Source organism: Herpailurus yagouaroundi, unplaced genomic scaffold (assembly GCF_014898765.1).
Source record: "Herpailurus yagouaroundi ecotype Mexico unplaced genomic scaffold, PumYag 162, whole genome shotgun sequence".
NCBI lineage: Eukaryota > Metazoa > Chordata > Mammalia > Carnivora > Felidae > Herpailurus > Herpailurus yagouaroundi.
The window spans coordinates 53,530,019-53,547,901 of record NW_024412403.1 but is presented as its reverse complement, the minus strand read 5'-3'; the positions used below and the strand labels follow the sequence as shown (position 1 = coordinate 53,547,901).

The 17,883-nt window shown below is 36.8% G+C and overlaps 1 protein-coding gene across 3 annotated transcripts in view; it reads left to right on the top strand.

Moving 5' to 3' along the window:
• The window catches only part of CBLB (Cbl proto-oncogene B), a 214,549-nt gene extending 198,580 nt beyond the window's left edge, over window positions 1–15,969 (top strand). For all 3 annotated transcript variants that reach the window (XM_040484406.1, XM_040484407.1, XM_040484405.1), the window contains one exon: window positions 12,352–15,969. In XM_040484406.1, the coding sequence (XP_040340340.1) occupies window positions 12,352–12,611 (260 nt within the window). In that variant the 3' untranslated portion in view covers window positions 12,612–15,969. The remainder of the gene's footprint in view (window positions 1–12,351) is intronic.
• Window positions 15,970–17,883: the final 1,914 nt, after the last annotated feature.

Below are 17,883 nucleotides of genomic sequence, written 5' to 3'. Positions count from 1 at the left end.
TGTTGTGTTTTCATTTTCATGTTTTCATGTATTATTTTATTTCCTCTTTGATTTGTTGACCCACTGGGTGTTTAGTAGTGTATTGTTTAGCCTCCACGTTTGAATTTTTTCCTTTTTTTTTCCCTTGTGATTGATTTCTAGTTTCATAACATGTGGTTGGAAAAGATGTAGCATATGATTTCATTCTTATTAAATCTGAGATTTGCTCTGTGGCCTAACATGTGATCTATTCTGGAGAATATTCCATGTGCACTAGAAAAGAATGTGTCTTGATGTTTTTGCATGGAATGTTCTGCATATATCTGAAGTCCATCTGGTCTAATGTGTTGTTCAAAGACATTGTTTCCTTATTGATTTTCTGCCTGGATAATCTATCCATTGAAGTAAGTGGAGTGTTAATGTCCCCAATCGTAGTGCTGTCAGTAGTACTCTCTTCATGTCTGTTAATACTTGCTTTATATATTTAGGTGCTTCAATGTTCAAGGCATAGATATTTAAAACCATTAAATTCTCTTGTTGGAGTGAACCATTTATCATTATGTAATGCCCTTCTTTGTCTCGTGTTACAGTCATTGTTTTAAAGTCTATTTTGTCTACCCTAGCTTTTTTTTTTTCCATCTCCATTCACATGGAATTTTTTTTTTCACCTTTTCACTTTCAGGCTGTATGTGTCTTTAGATCTGAAGCAAGTCTCATGTAGACACCATACAGATGGGTCTTGTTTTTTATCCATTTGGCTGTCCTGTGTCCTTTGATTGGAGCATTTAGACCATTTACATTAAAGTAGTTATTGATAGGTATGTACTTTTTGCCATTTCATTAATTTTTGGTTGTTTTATAGTTTTTTTGTTCCTTTCTTCTTTCTTTACTTGTGATTGATGACTTTCTGTAGTGTTATGCTTAGCTATTTTTTATGTACCTATTACAGGTTTTGGGTGTGTGGTTACCATAAGGTTCATATATAAATATCCTAAGTATATAGCAGTCTATAGTAAGTTGATGGTCACTTAAGTTTGAACCTATGCTCAAAGAACATTCTCACTCCCCCCTCCACATTTTATGTATATGTTTTCATAGTTTATATCTTTGTATTCACAATTTTCTTCTAATTATGACCTTTTCTTTTCCTCTCAAAGGAGTTCCTTTGACATTTTTTTTTTTTTAACTCTGGTTTAGTGCCAACGTACTTCAACTTTTGTGTCTGGGAAACTCTATCCTTTAATTCTGAATGACAGCCTTTCTGGGTATTCTTGGTTGTAGGTTTTTTCCTTTCAGTATTTTGGATGTACTCTGCCATTCCCATCTGGCCTGCAAAGTTTCTGCTGAGAGATCAGCCTTGTGCAATTTCCCTGGTATATAACATTTTGCTTCTCTCTTGCTGCATTTAAAATTCTCTTTATCTTTAATCTTAACATTGTAATGAATATGTGTCATAGTGTGGACCTCATGGGTTCAACTTGTTTTGAACTGTATGCTTCCTGAATTCTTCCAGATTCTTCTGTTTTCTTCCCCAAGTTACAGATGTTTTCAATGTTTGCTTGATGTTGTCCAAGAGATCCTTTAACCTAGCCTTCTTTTTTGAATTCTTTTTTTCTTTTTGCTGCTCATCTTGGGTGCTTTCCATTATCCTGTCTTACAGAACCATTTTTCTACATCTGCTAAAGTACTGTTAATTTCCTCTAGTGTATTTTTCATTTATTCTGTTCTTCAGACTGGTTCTTTGTATTGTTTATCTCTTTGTTGAAGTTGAGTTCTACTCTTCTCTGCAGTCCAGTGCTCATTTTTATGTTCATTAAACTCTTAAGCAATATGCCTAATAATCTGTGTTAATTTAATTATTCTTCTGAGGTTTTGTCTATAATTTGGAGCATGTTTCTCTGTCTTGTCATTTTGGGTGATTTTGGTGTCTATGAATTAGGTGGAACGGCAACTTCTAAACATGATGAAACAGTCTCGTGTATGGTCCTCTTTTGTATAGACTGTGTGCCTGTTGCATTTGGCTAGAGGTCCCTAAGTTGAAGTGTGCCCGGGCTGGCATGGTCCCAGGGATCTCCAAGCAGAGAACGCCCTGGCAGGACAGCTGAAGTGGGTGCAAGCCAGGGTGTCACAGGATGCTCAGTGCGGAGTTGCCCTGGAGGGGTGACTGGAGCCAACGTCGGCTGTAGGGGCCCAGGGCACTCGGAGCCAGTGCAGGCGTGAGCCAGGAGGTCCCAGAGCACTCTGCACCCCGGGGTGCCCAAGCAAACTCTCTGAAGCTGAAGCGGTGTAGGAAGTGTTCCAGGGTTCTTTGTACCTTTGCCACCTCAGTGCAACAGCTGGAACCGTATTGAGTGCTGACCAGGGTGCACCACGTTGGAGCTGCCTTGTGGGATTCTAGAGCTGGTATGGACTGGGGGCCGAGGGCTCAGTGAGGTGGTAGTCCAGTTAAGGTGCCTGGACCCTGCTTCCCATCCTCTCTATCAAGGTGGAGGGGGAAATATACTGTGCATTCACCAGCCTCTCCAACCTGGAGTTTCAGCAGCTTTCCCATTGTTGGGCAGGGTTCTAGGGCTAGTCCCTTTATATTCTAGTTGCTCTTTTAAACCACAGCTTTTTTTCTATGCCCTAAGGCAGATAAATCTGGGTTCCCTTCATTACCAAGTCTCCATGTCTCTTGCTGTTTTGCTCTGGGGAAGCTTCTTTTGTTGCACAGAAGCTGTTCAGTTGGCCCTCAGTTCTTCAAGAGGAATTGCTTTATAAATAGGTGCAGAGTTGGTGTGTCCCCACGGAGAAGGTGAGATAAGGGTCTTATGTCACCATTTTGGACCAGAATTGAACACACGCATTTTTTGACCAATGTAAACAATATTTTTGTCTTATAATTATAAACATCATAAGTTTTTCCTATGTAGATTTTCGTCCTTTTTCAAGATTTTTTTTAAACTCACAGCTCAGTTCACAGAAGATTTGTTAATAGTGACAGCCATACATTCCGTAACCTCGGAATAAAGATAATTAACGAGTTGCTTTAAGAATTATTAACACAGTAGTTCTTGTCTACTTGATGATATGCATGGGAGAAGTAGAAGTCCCCCTATGGTTTTATATGTTTTAACATTTTAAGATATCTCAGAAAAGTATAGAAAATTCTATTAACCTTTTCAAATTTTGGTCCACGCCGTCTTGCCTATTAACTTCTAGTCCTTCCAAGATTTCAGATATATCCATGGGTGGCCATTGAAACAATAGTCAAAAGGGCTGGATTTCCAGACAGATGAAAAAAATGTGTAATTCAAGGAGTGACATTATCTGACAGCCTCTATATAAGAGAAGGAAACAAATCCCTTAAGGAATAACATTAAAATATAACCTTGAGGAAAGTACCATGACTGATTTAAAATAACATATTCACTGCCACCAACTCTGGATTAAAAGAAACATATATTCAAGTTTTTTGAAAGTTGTGGCCAAAATGCTGTATTTACACAGCTTCTTTACAGTTTTGCTTCATAATATGTGGGTGTTGTATAGCCCAGAGGAACATCATTCACATACGGTTTCAGATGGTAGGAATTCTGATTAGCATTACACTAGAAATTTCAAGGAGGAACTTTGAGTCACAACCTTGTGAAAATATACCCAAATAGGGATTTACCAGAAGCCTCAACTGGCTTTTACCTGAGTGATAAAATTGTCTTGATTATTGCTCTGAAGGCCTCAGCTAGCTGTAACATCAAACATTTCAACCTTCTCCCTGAACTCTGTTTACAAACACAGTCAAACCACAGAAAAATAAGATTTCTTTTTTTCCATCAAGATAATTTGCTGTCATGCAGCTCACAGGACTAACAGGCTGTCCACTAGTGTATTTCACAGCAGCAAAGGGGCTGGCTTTGTCTTTTGGATTAGGTCTCTCCATTGAAAACTGGAGACTAGGTGCTGTGTTCCTTTAGGATTCTAATAGCCCTTATTTTGCATGACATGTTTTCATTAAGGCCTTTTTAAGGTGACCTTTAAGGATTCTTGTATAATTGCTGCATCCTACAAATTCAGTTTCTCTTGTCTTTTATGTTGTTCTAAGTATCAACTTTATGTGAAAAATATTTTTTAAAAATTTAAAAATATTTGGGGTCAAATATTTCTCTGTGTGCTGACAGCTCAGAGCCTGGAGCCTGCTTCAGATTCTATGTCTCTGTCTTGCACTCTGTGTCTCTTTCAAAAATAAACATTAAAAAAAATTGTATAATTTTAAAAATACTTTTTCATTGATTACAAACATTTCCTTATCTTCTTGTCTAAAAAGACTGGGTACATGTATGTCTACATATACCAACAGTCTTCCAAATATTTTATTGCTTCCCAAAAATATATTAGATGTGACAGTTGATTTTTAATGATATGAATGTCATAATAGTTCATCAGAAATAAGTGGATTTCCAAAAAAGAAAAGTGGATTTCACCAGACTGTTAAAATTCGCATATGTACCTGTATGTGAGGCAGACATTTTTTTTTTAATAATCTTATTTTTTAACATGGGTATATTAGTCACATAGTTCCATAACTATACTGGCAATGTGTGCATTTTTATAAATTTTCCAGTTTCCTCTTCTCTTGTTGTAAGATATAATGTGCTATGGTTTGAATAAAAATCTAGGGAATCCAAGTTATAGTAGAGTAACAACGTCATAATGGTATGTTTGTGCTCACGCTGCTGAAATGTGGCATTTGCTTTGGGGAAGCTTTTTCATTTTCTCAACATTTAGAAGGCAGTTGAAGATACTACTAAAAAATTAGAATTTCAGCACATGACTTATGTTAAATGTGTTTGGTAAAAGCTCTCATTACCAAATACACTGACAAAATAAAGGAAGTCTCATCAGAAGAGGAATTATTTCCAATACTACTATTTTTTTTTAACTAGGTTATAGGAAAGTCATAGAATATTGAGTGAATTTTATATTCAGACCAAATATTCTATAATTATCTCTATTAAGATCTCAGTTGAAAAGCATGGCTTCACTTCACTCAAGGGTTAGAACTGTGGAGTTATTAGTGATAAGATGTTTAAAGATAAATTATATGTATAAGATTTTGTTTGGTGTTTCAACAAAGGAAAACGTAGTGTTAAGGTTTTACCACAATTCAACTGCCTCAAACGTCTTTCCTTACAGTTTTAGTTCTCAAAGCACAATATCTGGAATCTTTTTTCTTAAAAATTAAATAATGTAATTCTCCTATAACAGTTTTTTGGGTGTATTAAAAAATTACATAACTTTAGCCTTAACTATCATAATTAGCTACCACTATGTATGTGAAGATTTTTTTATTTGTAATTTAGTGAAAGCTGTATTAAACCCTGTGCTTATAAAATCAGAGTATCTCTATGGATAGCAATTGAAGCTTATGATATAAATAAGTTCCAGAGTTAGTTGATCTATCTTAAAGAATAACGAAGTCATAATGATGATGTGTTTAAAATCAGTTAAATTTGTATTTTTCTTTTAATTCTCAGATATCGTTAGTTTCATTAATTCTCAGATATCATTAGTTGAGAAAATCAGTAGTCTTAAGTCTTGGTGTCTGTAATCAAATAGCCATGAAGTAGTAATTAACAGAGATTATGTCTCAGATTGTACATAATAATCATTTCTAAAAGCCAGTTACTGTGGGCCAAATGTTAAGCTGAGTATTTTAAATATATATATAGATTATGTATAGAGAGATAATATGTATAACATGTAATTATATAGTTATAAATATATATATATATATATATGTATGTATTTTATATCATTTGTTGATACACTTTCTGTAAACAGCACAGACTGTGGCTTTAACCAAAAGTGGACAATCAGGAAGTTGCTTCAAAGTCTGTTTTATCTTAAAAACTTATGCAAATTTTACATTTTCCTCCTTGGTAAATCTGTATTCATTTTGCTATTTAAAAAAACACTGACTTTCTCACTTCCTCAAGTAAAACTGGTGCTTCAAAAAGATGTACTGTTTAGAACCCACGCTCCAAGTATTCTTGCACTCACTTTGATATCATTGCCATTGCTCATAGTTCAAAACGATGATAAGCATGGGCAGCGGCACCAGAATACACAAGGATGGCATTTATTCAGGTACAGAAATTCCCATAGAGTTGGAAAAATTCATAGTAATTCCAGCGGACTCCAAAATTATAATAACATTTCGGGAACATTTTGGGAATTTCATCTTCTGTTTCACTGCTGCTTTCTATTACCTATACATTCTAAAGGGAGTAAGGACCCGTTGTCTCTTTTAGACATTGTAAAAAAATAACAAGTGGGAAAGTGAAGGCTGTCTGTAGTAGAAAGAAGGATTGGTTTTAAGTAATTTGCTCTAATGATGAGCGTGAAAATGCCTCCCCACTTTTTTTTTTTTGTTTCCACTCTTAGTTCAGGTTATAACAGATCTTCCTTAAAAGCTTTCTGTATAAAAATAGGCACTCACAACAAATCCCCTGCTTTTTTCCCCCCTCTTCCACACTTCTTTGACATTGCTATTAATTTAGAGTAATTACTGTTCCATAGCATTTAAGTATAGCAGTTATCATAGAGAGTGAATTCATTGTCCTTTCTTTTTAATGCTCAGTATATGTGCTGAAGAGGCCATTACATTAATTAATTTGCATACTACCTGACTGAGAAGGGATAAATAATACCTCTAAAAATGAGATAGGAAAGTAGATTTAGAAAGTGAGAATTGTACAAGTAAATTACTTAGCTCAAGGTCACTCAAAATCTTAGTTGTGAGAATGAGATGCATCTGACCAATCCCATCTCTATGTAATGTTCCTCATCTACATCAAGTAAAGACTCTGTTGTAGCTGTCAATTACCTGGTACAGAGTTATTCTATCCAATTAAAACAGTCGAACAAAAATTAAGGTATGCCAAATTGAATAAATATTCATTAATAAATGGAAATTTATATATAACAAGTGGCCAAAAGTTGAAAGAGAGTCCATTTTACTTCTATTTGTAGGCTCCAATACATGATAAAATTAAAATTCCAAGCATTTGTAAGATTTTGAAGAGATGCCAGCATTGTTTTGAGGAACATTGCCCTAACATTGCAATGAGGACTAGGTTTAAATGAGCTGGGATATGTAAGTTTTGAATTTCAAGGGAAAATATCTATTGGGAAAATAAATCTTTGCTTTAAGGAAGTCTTTTTTTTTTTTTAACTGTGTTTAAAATCTGTCCTGATTCCTTTTAGAGGTCATTTGAATCACTTTCCCTGGTTGATATTTTGTGTGTAAAATGAAAAAATACCAGTTTCAGGATCAGAGATACCTTCACTACCCTAGGGTTGACTTAATCATTGTGTGTGTGTGTGTGTGTGTGTGTGTGTGTTTCCTTGTTAACTTAGATTTCTTGAATTGTGTTTACTAATTTTTTTCAAGTAAAGAATAGTCATCTGCAAATTACATTGCCAGTATTAATTATAGCAGCCTTATATAACAGATGGGTTTCCTGGGGGTTTTTCCTGGTAAAAGGTACCATTTTTTTTAGTGTTATCTACTAGGATCAAAAATACATACCTTTAGGGTGAGAAGATGGTAGCATCATCGATCCTGAGCTCACCTCTTCTCATTGAAACACTAAGCCTGCAACCACACATAGAGCAACTGTCTCTGAGGATGACCAGAAGACTAGCAAAAAGTTCTTCCAGAGCTACAAAAAGAAAAAGCCACATTGACAAGGATATAAGGGGCAGAGAGGAAATGTGGCTGCGAGCCAAACCCCTGGAATGGCAGCCCACAAGCAGGAGGGATATCATGGGGACAGAGGTCCTCGCTGGAACAGGCAGTTCAAGCCCCACACTGGGTACCCCCCCCAACCGACCCTAGGCATCTGCATCAGGAATATGAGACCCCATAATATCTTTGAAAATCAGTGGGGATTAACTCCAGGAGAACCAGAGGGCCATAGGAAATTCAGACTCCACTCTACTCTTAAAGGGCCCACACATAAACTCACTCCAAGAGTTAGCACTGAAGCAGCACTTTAAAAAGGACTGGTGCCATTAGTGTTAATTTATTATCATAGAACATGCGCAGGAGGGACAGAGATCTGTAAAAACTTTTTCCAGGTATGGAAGTGTTGGCAGGCACCATCTTTCTTGCCCTCCTTTAGCCTAGCTAGCCCAATGCTCCAATGCTGGTGGTCACCGGTTCAGACAGCCTCCATCTACTTTCCTAGCACTGCTCATCCCACCCTGGCATTCCCCTGTGGACCCACCCTGCCACTTCCTACAAATGTCCCTCCAAAGTGGTTCCTGCCCTGACACACCTGGAGGGCAGCCATGGTCAGGACCAGCATGCTGCCCCCCGAAGCAACTCCTGCCTTGGGGTGGGGAAAGGCCAGCCCCACCCGCATATAACCCACACATGGAATACCCCTGGAGTACCTGGTTCTGATGACTGGAGAAGACTGTACTTCTGGGCCCTATAGGAGACCTTCTACACAAGACCACTACCTTCAAGATCAGGAGACAGTGCTGATCTACCTAATATGTAGAAACTGAGTCAGACAAAATGAGGAGACAGAGGAATAATTTCCAAATGAAAGAACAAGGCAAAACCTCAGGGGGAAAAAAAAAAAAAGAAAAACTAATTGAAACAGATAAACAGTCTACCTGATAAAGAGTTCAAATAAATGGTCTTAAAGATGCTCCTGGACTTGGGAGAAGAGCGAATGATCTCAGAATTTCAACAAAGAAAATATAAAAAAGAACCAGTCAGTGCTGAAGAATATACTAACTGAATTGAAAAACACACTAGAGGGAATCAACAGCAGCTTAGAGGATGCAGAAGAATGAATTAGTGATCTACAAGGCCAAACAGTAGAAGTTATCCAAGCTGAACAGAAAAAAAGAAAAAACAATTTTAAAAAATGAGGATAGGTTAAGGGACCTCTTGGACAACATCAAACATACTAACATTTGTATTATAATAGTCCCAGAAGAGAGAAGAGCAGAAAATTTATTTGAAGAAGTAATAGCTACAAGCTTCTGTAGCTTGATAAAGGAAATAAAGTCAGGCTCAGGAAGCACAGAGAGCCCCAAGCAAGATGACTCCAAAAAGATCCACACAAAGACACATAATAATTAAAATACCAAAAATTAAAGATAACAAGAGAATCTTAAAAGCAACAAGAGAAAAGCAACTACCTCTATAAGGGAACACCTATAAGATTTCCAGCTGATTTTTCAGCAGAAACTTTGCAGGCCAGAAGGGAGTGCATGATACATCCAAAGTGCTGAAAGTGGGGAGTGGTGGGGGGGACCTACTACCAAGAATACTGCACTTGGCAAGATTATCATTCAGAATTGAAGGGGAGAGTTTCCCAGACAAAAGTTAAAGGAGTTTATCACCACTTAACAAGCATTACAAGAAATGCTGAAGGGACTTCTTAAGTGGAAAAATAAAAAAGGCCTTACATAGTAAAACTAGTAGGTCAATTACTTATAAAGTGGTAAAATCAACTGTATCAACAATAATTAGTTAAGGGAGGTGCATAATAAAAGTATATGCAATATTACATAAACACATTAAAAGGGTAGAGGGTAATTCCACTTCTCGTATTTTTCTACAGAAAACAAAAACACTAACTTAAAGAAATAGATGCACCCCTGTGTTCATTGCAGCAGTATTTACAATAGCCAAGACATGAAAGCAATATAAGTGTCCATCCATAGATGAATGGATAAAGATGTATATACACACAGAAAGTCACACACTGGATGGAATATTAGCCATAAAATATGAGATCTTGACATTTGCAATAATGTGGATTGACCTAGAGGGTATTATGCTAAATGAAATAAGTCAGACAAATACCGTATGATTTCTCTTGTATGTGCAATCTAAAAAAAAAAAAAAAAAAACAAACCAACTCATAAATACAGAGAACTAGTAGTTGTATGGGGGTTGAGAAATGGGCAGAATAGCTGAAGGAGGTTAAGAGGTACAAACTTCGAGGGGCACCTGAGAGGCTCAGTGGGTTCATCATCCAACTTCAGCTCAGATCATGATCTCACAGTTCGTGGGTTCAGTTCCTGCATCCGGCCCTCTGCTGTCAGCATGGAGCCTGCTTCACATCCTCTGTCCCTCCCCCGCTTGCGCTCTCTCTCTCAAAAATAAACATTAAAAATAAAAGAGGAACAAACTTCCAGTTGTAAGTACAACATAAGGAATATAGTCAATAATGTAATAACTTTGGTGACAGATGGTAACTATACTGTGGTGAGCATTTAGTAATGTATATAAATATCAAATCATTGTTGTACACCTGAAACTAATATATTTTATGTCAACTGTACTTCAATTAAAAATACATAAGCTTATTCAATTTAAAAGTTCTAAATCTTAAGACTTCATTGTCAGTTATACTATTCAATGTGTCTCTGGCTGCCACAGTAGCCTTCCCACTTATGTGATATATTTAGCTGTTCTTTTCAAAGATGCTTGACATTCATGTGCCTTTCTCCGTATTTTGGACAAAAACAAAATAACAGTATTAAAAAAACTCTTAAAGAATTACCTATAGAATACAAGGAATTTAGACTTGTATTTAAGTCTAAGTACTTTTCTCACCCAAAAGTAAATCAGAACAGACAAGATTTCAATGTATGAATTCTGTGTTGAAGCTCAGAAAGCTTGCTAGGATTTCTAATCTTTTTTATTTTATTTTATTTTTTTTGGAAATGATTAGAAGCGAAGTAAAATTTATTGTCCATCTCTGTGTGACATAATGGAAATACTTAGTAGAAAATAAATGGAACCTGAAAACACAGTAAGAAATGCAATTTAGCAGACCATAATTAACTTGAGATGTTTAGTTACAGATGCAAGAAACAGTACAGACTTGAGCAAGAACCAGAAATTAATGTATGTTCTTGTATATGAGCATAATTTAATAAGCTGTATCTACAGCTATATCTTTTTTTCAAACTGGGCAGTATCCTATAAGAAAATTTAAGACTACCATACAATGTGGTGTGGAACTGAGTATCTTCATACTGGAGGCTTTCACATATGTATTCTATGCTGCTATATTGCTAGAATTGTAAACAGGGTATTTTTTACAAGTTACCTTCTCATGGAAAAATAGACTTGTAAGAAAAATATAAAAGAATGGACTAGATAATTTTTTATTTCAATTTGATTATTATTGAAAATACCTGCTTACAATTTCCCATGAAGGTATTGGGAAAGTTGGCAAAGCAGCAGAGACGAGGAAGGAGAAGCTGGAGACCAGAGTCACAAGGCATTTGGATTGTACCCTCACTTCCTCATTCACTTAACTTTGATTTATCATCAGACATTTGTCAGTGGTCTGCGGAAGATATTAAAGAAGCATTGATGTTTAAAGAGTCAAATCCATAAATGTATTTCATGGCATAAATTTGACAATTTTTATTTTCATCTTTTTTTTTTTTTAATTTAGGCTTTTGATATATAGTACCAAATATAGATATTATGGAACTCCACAACAGAAGTGCGTTTTCAAGCTACTGGTCCCTGCCCTGGTGATCTGTGTGCCATGGTGGTCTATAACTTTTTCTCTTAGTAAGATTACTCTCCATTCATGGTTACCAGTGTCATTTGATTTAACTTGCAGAAACTTATCAGGGGACTGATATGGAGCCCAAATCTTCACTGCTGAGGTTTCCACTGGCTTTGCTTTTTCTTTAGCAAAACTTCCTAAGTTGCAATCTGGATACAGTATTTGAACAAAGCACTCTTTACTTCTGTTCAGCCGGTTAACTAACAGTAGACCCGAAACACCTACTATTTCCCCCCTTCCCCAGCACAGTTGACAGCATTATTAACTTAAAAAATCAGACAGGCCAGGACATTACAGTGCATATTGCTCAGAGTAACTGTGCTGTGGCCTGGGTGGAATGGAGGGCCTGATGGGGATGTCTTCCCAGGAATGTTGACAACCTTGTAACAGTTTCCTCTGGCAGAAACTTCCCCAAAAAGTTCCTTCACCATAGTAGGAAAAAATAAGCTGTGTTCCCATACTGAAAGCCTTTCTTTTTTCATTTTTTTCCCCTTTTCTATCCCTTTTTTTAATATGGCTTAAAGAATACTATGTAGAATTGGGAAGAAATCTGTATTAATTTCTCAAACTTCCAACACATTCTAACTCCGTTTTTTAAATGTTCAAAATGGGGACAATATAACCTAGCCTACAATAGTATATAAAATGAGAAAAAAAATTTTTTATGGAGATAATGAAAAACAGCATTTTCATATGGAATGAGATCATACCGATAAGCTGTCTTTATTTTTATCCCATTATTTACATGCTGTCTCTCTTTTAAAATCTACAGATGGTTCACAAGCACCAGCCAGACCTCCTAAACCACGACCCCGCAGGACTGCACCAGAAATCCACCACAGAAAACCCCATGGGCCCGAGGCAGCATTGGAAAATGTTGATGCGAAAATTGCAAAACTCATGGGAGAGGGTTATGCCTTTGAAGAAGTGAAGAGAGCCTTAGAGATAGCTCAGAATAACGTCGAAGTGGCTCGTAGCATCCTCCGAGAATTTGCCTTCCCACCTCCAGTCTCTCCACGTCTAAATCTATAGCAGCCAAGACTGTCAACACCAAAATGGCAGGCATTCGATATTCCAGGATCATGGAAAAGAGACAAGTGAGAGAAGGTGTCTCCTCGTGTGGCATCTCGAGAAGAGGCTTGGAAGTGCTGCTTCTCAGAAGACAGCTGCTTGCTCAGGATGTCAACAGCTGTGCTTATTTCTGCTAGCCATACTTTTAAATCAGGGTTGAACTGACAAAAATAATTTAAAGACGTTTACTTCCCTTGAACTTTGAGTCTGTGAAATGCTTTTCCTTGTTTACAAGTTGGCGAAGTTGCAGTTTGTTTTTGTTTTTAGATTTGTTTTAGGGTTTTTGTTTTTTTGATACCTGTACTGTGTTCTTTACAGACCCTTGGTAGAGTGGTCAGGTCTGCTGTAACATCTCCCACCAACTCCCTCACTGTCCACGTCAACAGCTAAGTCACATGTTCATTTTGATCTCTCCCACCCTGCCCCGTCCCCACTCCTGCCCAGGTCCAGTTCCATTTCTCCCATTTACAAGATGCTTTAAAGGTTCTGATTTTCAATGTGTCAAACTAATGCAAAAAAAAAAAAAAAAAAAAGTGTGTGGCCTTCACTACTGAGTCTTTTCTTTGGAAACCTTTGCTGTTGTGAGATGGGAAAATTATGAATGTATAAAGCATTTTTTTGTCAATGAACTAACTGCCTTTTGATAAGGGGTTTTCATATGATCTAAAGGAACATCCCTTTTTAGTGTAAGTTTTTTGATCTTTAACCTCCCATATTCTCATCTTTGCCATCCCAGGGGTGTCACTACTCTGTAAAAATATAAAATATTAGAAAGCAACTACTGCAGATGTGGGAGAAATACACTTGGCACATGACAATGCCGTACTGAAGTTATATAATGAGGTCCCCTGACATTTATGCCTGCATTACTTTGAGGCATGCTGAGTAAGAGGGCCGTCTCCCTGAAATATATTAATTTTCAGATAAAATTACCATACCTTTCCCGAAGTGGAATAGAGTTCATTTCCTATTTGAGTGATTATACTCTGGTACCTAACAGGTTTAGGAACCAGTTCACATTGCAGTGGAAAAGTTAAATCTTTGATGCACTGTTAAGTGCCAATGCTACTGTGGCAATGTTTTTTTTTTTTTTTCCTTTGGCAAAATCTCTGCAATCAAATTAAAGTTCGTATTTGATTTGTAGATTCTCATTGCTCCATCCAGTCAGGGGAAAGAAATTCATCTAGTTTTGCTTTTTTTTCTCCCCCAAAATGGAGGTTGGTTCTTCAGAAACATTATTTTAATCTACAAATATTTATTGAGCATCTATGATGTGCTTGATGCCATTAGGCACTATGTTTTTAAAGCACAAACTCGCAACTGATTCCAATATAATGTTTTGTTATTCTTTATCTGTGCTTTTGGTGGTAAAAGTCTCTCTCTGATGGACAAAGCCCAATGAGTAGTGGAGAAATGGGACAAAAACTAGGCCTGTGTAAAATGCTTGAACCCACAGAAGGTTCCCTAAATATGGACTAATTGCGGGTTTGTGCACCTTTCTACCATTCCCTCTCTAAACTTCACACCCAGTGTGATGTAATAGGATGCATCTGATTGAGAGCTTCAGGCTTTGAAAGGACAGGACCAAACAGCTAGCAGGACCCCAGGGAAGTCCATGTTCAGGACTGGAACAGCCACCAGGTTAACCTGGGGAGGTGAACTAATGCATTGTTTTCAAAGCGGCATGTGCCACATGTCCTTATTCGTCAATTTGGCTCTCACGATAGGAGGTACTTGAGAAGAGTCACAGGTCTTGGGTGTTTTAATTTCAAGTGATTCTGCACTGGTTAATGTCACTGGAGAGGAATTTTTACTTTTCCTTAGATGTTCTTCCTCCAGGTGGAGGAGTGCAGTTTTTATACTTTTAAAAATTGCATCAGCTAATTCTTCATTGATTTATGAACTCTGCATATATCACGATTATTCACTTTTTGTTTAACCAGTCTCTGATGTCACGTTGAAATAGCACTGTATATTTTGTTTTTTTATGACTTGCTGATCATAGGTACAACTAAAAGCCAAAAGTTGCCACTTCATTGTGATAACATTGTTATAACTTTAATACGGAATGAGATAAAATACAAATGTTAGGAAACATAGTACATCTTCATTCAATTTTCAAATATGTGAAATTTTCCAGTGAGAATTAGAAAAAGACTGGTGATAATATAGTAAATTTAGACTTTTTAAATCTATTTTGCAAAGAAAATGTGCTAGCCCCCACTAAAATCTCTGCATCTTGTACCCAATAGTAGCCATCAGTTTTATCATGAAAAAGAATGAATCAAAAACCTGAGTGGAATGGAAAGAGGGAAACTTTCAAACAGTCATGAAAAGCCCATTGCTACCTATTACCAACGACTACCAGACTCAAAAAAAAAAATATTTTTTGTAGAAATAAACCTAAATACTTTAATCATAGAAGTGACTACCCATTAAGGGTTGGAAATGAAGGTGACTTGGTTTCACTGTGATCCAGAAAGTTAGACATTCCTCCCATTTCTCAAGACTTAGTAATACAATTATTTTTTGAGCCAGTACACCATATAGTCCATATACTTAAATCATGGCCAATATTGCTCTCCTCCATCCCCCAACATGTTCTGGGGATAGAAGTACTTATCCTCAATAACCCAGTAAATTAGTCTCCATAATTTTTTTCCCCTTGATGTCTGCAATACCCTGGCCAAATTTTCTACAATTGAATCAGAGTAGCGCTTATGGTTAACTTGAACCTCCTTCCACAAAATGACCTTTAGCTCTTGCCTGTTCACCTCCCATCGCCCGCATTGCAAATAGTCTTACTAAAGCCCTAATTGCAACTTCAGAGGGTCCATTTGTTAACTCAATATTTCACACACAAGAACACTTGCAAAGATTTCTTCATAATGTGAATTTTTTTCTTTTTCAGTTCCATAAGCATTTCCTACAGTTGGGACATTTATTTTTCCTCTTGAATTTTCAACTTGAAGCTTTAATTTGCACTGAATTATCTACCCTGGTTAAAAATTTCATTTTCTTCTCTTAAGCTGACACATTTGGAAGCAAATTACAGTGTGTTTTCAACAATACAGGTACTGCCTGTTGACCTGGAATTTTAGTGCTTCTAGGAAAAGTTGCCAGAAAAAGACAGCAATAGAGTGAAGCGTTTCTTCCCAATTACTATTTTTTTAATGCCTTTTTAAAACTTGTCTAATGTGGCAAAATAGTTATGTGTTCAATTAATTTATATTCATCTTTTTTCAATTCTGGTTATTATGTAAACTCAAGTACTTTATCTGTTCTTTTAAGGTATTTTATAAAATGAATCTTAACAAAACGCAGAGTTGGTATATATTTTTCTAATGAACACAAACATTTCTTTCACAGCATTTCTATGTTTTCTTTGTGTTAAACAAAAGACATTGGATTCAAAAGTTAACTGGACAAAATGGTACCAAATGCCCATCCCAGATGGGTATTAGTTATTAACTACCAAAACCATATCCTTTTAAGATATTTACATAAATAAGCTCCTTCTGTGTCTTAGACGTGAAAGTCAGAGTTCTGGTAAGGTTACAAGAATCCTATCTGGGAAAGGCTGAAGCATTTCAGATGACATGCTATATAATTGATAATTCCTAATCAACTAACATCTAATTTTCTCTAAATTTTTGGTAGTTTTAATCATTTGTTATATAATGGAGAGCATATAAAATGGGCCAGTATATAATGGGGAGGGAACAATGGAAATGAAAAAAAAAATGTTAATAACTACTTTTATATCAAGAACCATAAAATGTGAAAGTAGTACCTGCAAAATCCCATGCATATTTGTAATAGTATTTATACCCTTAATAGTTATGCCCTCCAAGCACATACAATTAAATGGGGGCATACATATAAGCAAATAATTCCAATACAATAAATGCTACAAAGAAATGGTCACATTGTACTGGAATTATGTATTTATAGTAAATGCTTAAGAACATTTATGGGACCCTTACTGTATATGCCATGTACTACTAGATGGGCCCTTACTATGTGAACTTAGTAAAACATTTACTACTTTTAACAACTATCAGGCCTCTTCTAGGACCTCCGAAGTAAAGTAGGGAGTGACACATTCCTTCTGGAAATTTTGACTAGTGATAAGGCTGTATAGCACTTTGTCAGCCTAAAAGAGGAAAACTCCAGAGGTAAAACATTTCAACTAAGAGTAGCACACATGCTAAAACACGGCTACTAGGCAAAGGTGAGAAATAATGGGTCTGAGGAACACAGAAAAGGCTGAAGAGAGTATGTTGGTGCCTCTTAGTAAAGGACTGTGCAAGACATCTAAGATTCTAGGAACCATTGAATTAGCAATCTGTTGCTGGAGGTCAGAGTTGGCAGTAACCATGAAAATAACCAGAATTAGGGTGTGTCTAACAGGAATTGCCACATCAAATGGCAGGCAATAGGCTAAGGGAAATTTAATTTCCGTGCCTTTTCTTCGTGTCCCTCTTTTGCTTGATTTTCAGATGAAACTTGAACGGTATTCGTAATTACCTGTTTTTGCTTCCTTGTCATCCCTACTGCCACTACCCTCCTTTAGGTCTGAATTATGACTCTCTTAGAATTTGACTTCCAGGTCCCAATGCAAGACAGAATGAAGGTTCTGAACTTCAAATCCAATGTTAGTCCCCAGTGGCTTCCGATGATAGGGATTCCCTGTCTGCATTCCTGTTTATACTCCCCTCCCACCTGAGGCCCTCATCACTTTTGCTAAGCTTACAATTGCCCAAATATGCTCTATGTCTTTGTGCTACTCCTGAATATCCCTTTCCCTTTTCCCAGTCTGGCCTACTCTTAGTTTTCAAAGTCCAGCTCAAGCATTGCCTGTGTGAGTCACCCCCTATCTTATCCCACAGATTGAGTCGAGCATATCATCTTTTTATGTCTCACACAGCACAATATAACACCTAAGTGGTTCTGCAGTCACCTTATCCCACAGATGGTCCCAACTAGACTGAACTTCCTTCGTAAAGGTAGCGCATCTGACTTCTGTGTCCCAAGTTCTTAATACAGAACATGGTACGTAGTGCACAATAAGATGTTTCAAATAAATAAAAATTGCACCCTTGAATAGGCAATGCTAGAAACAACCCTAAGTTCTGGCTTCAGCTTGCCACTAGCTTCTGTGTGAAATGGTATCTTTCTTTGATCCTGCTTGCTTCACCCATGGACCAGAAGATACATGTAACTACTCACT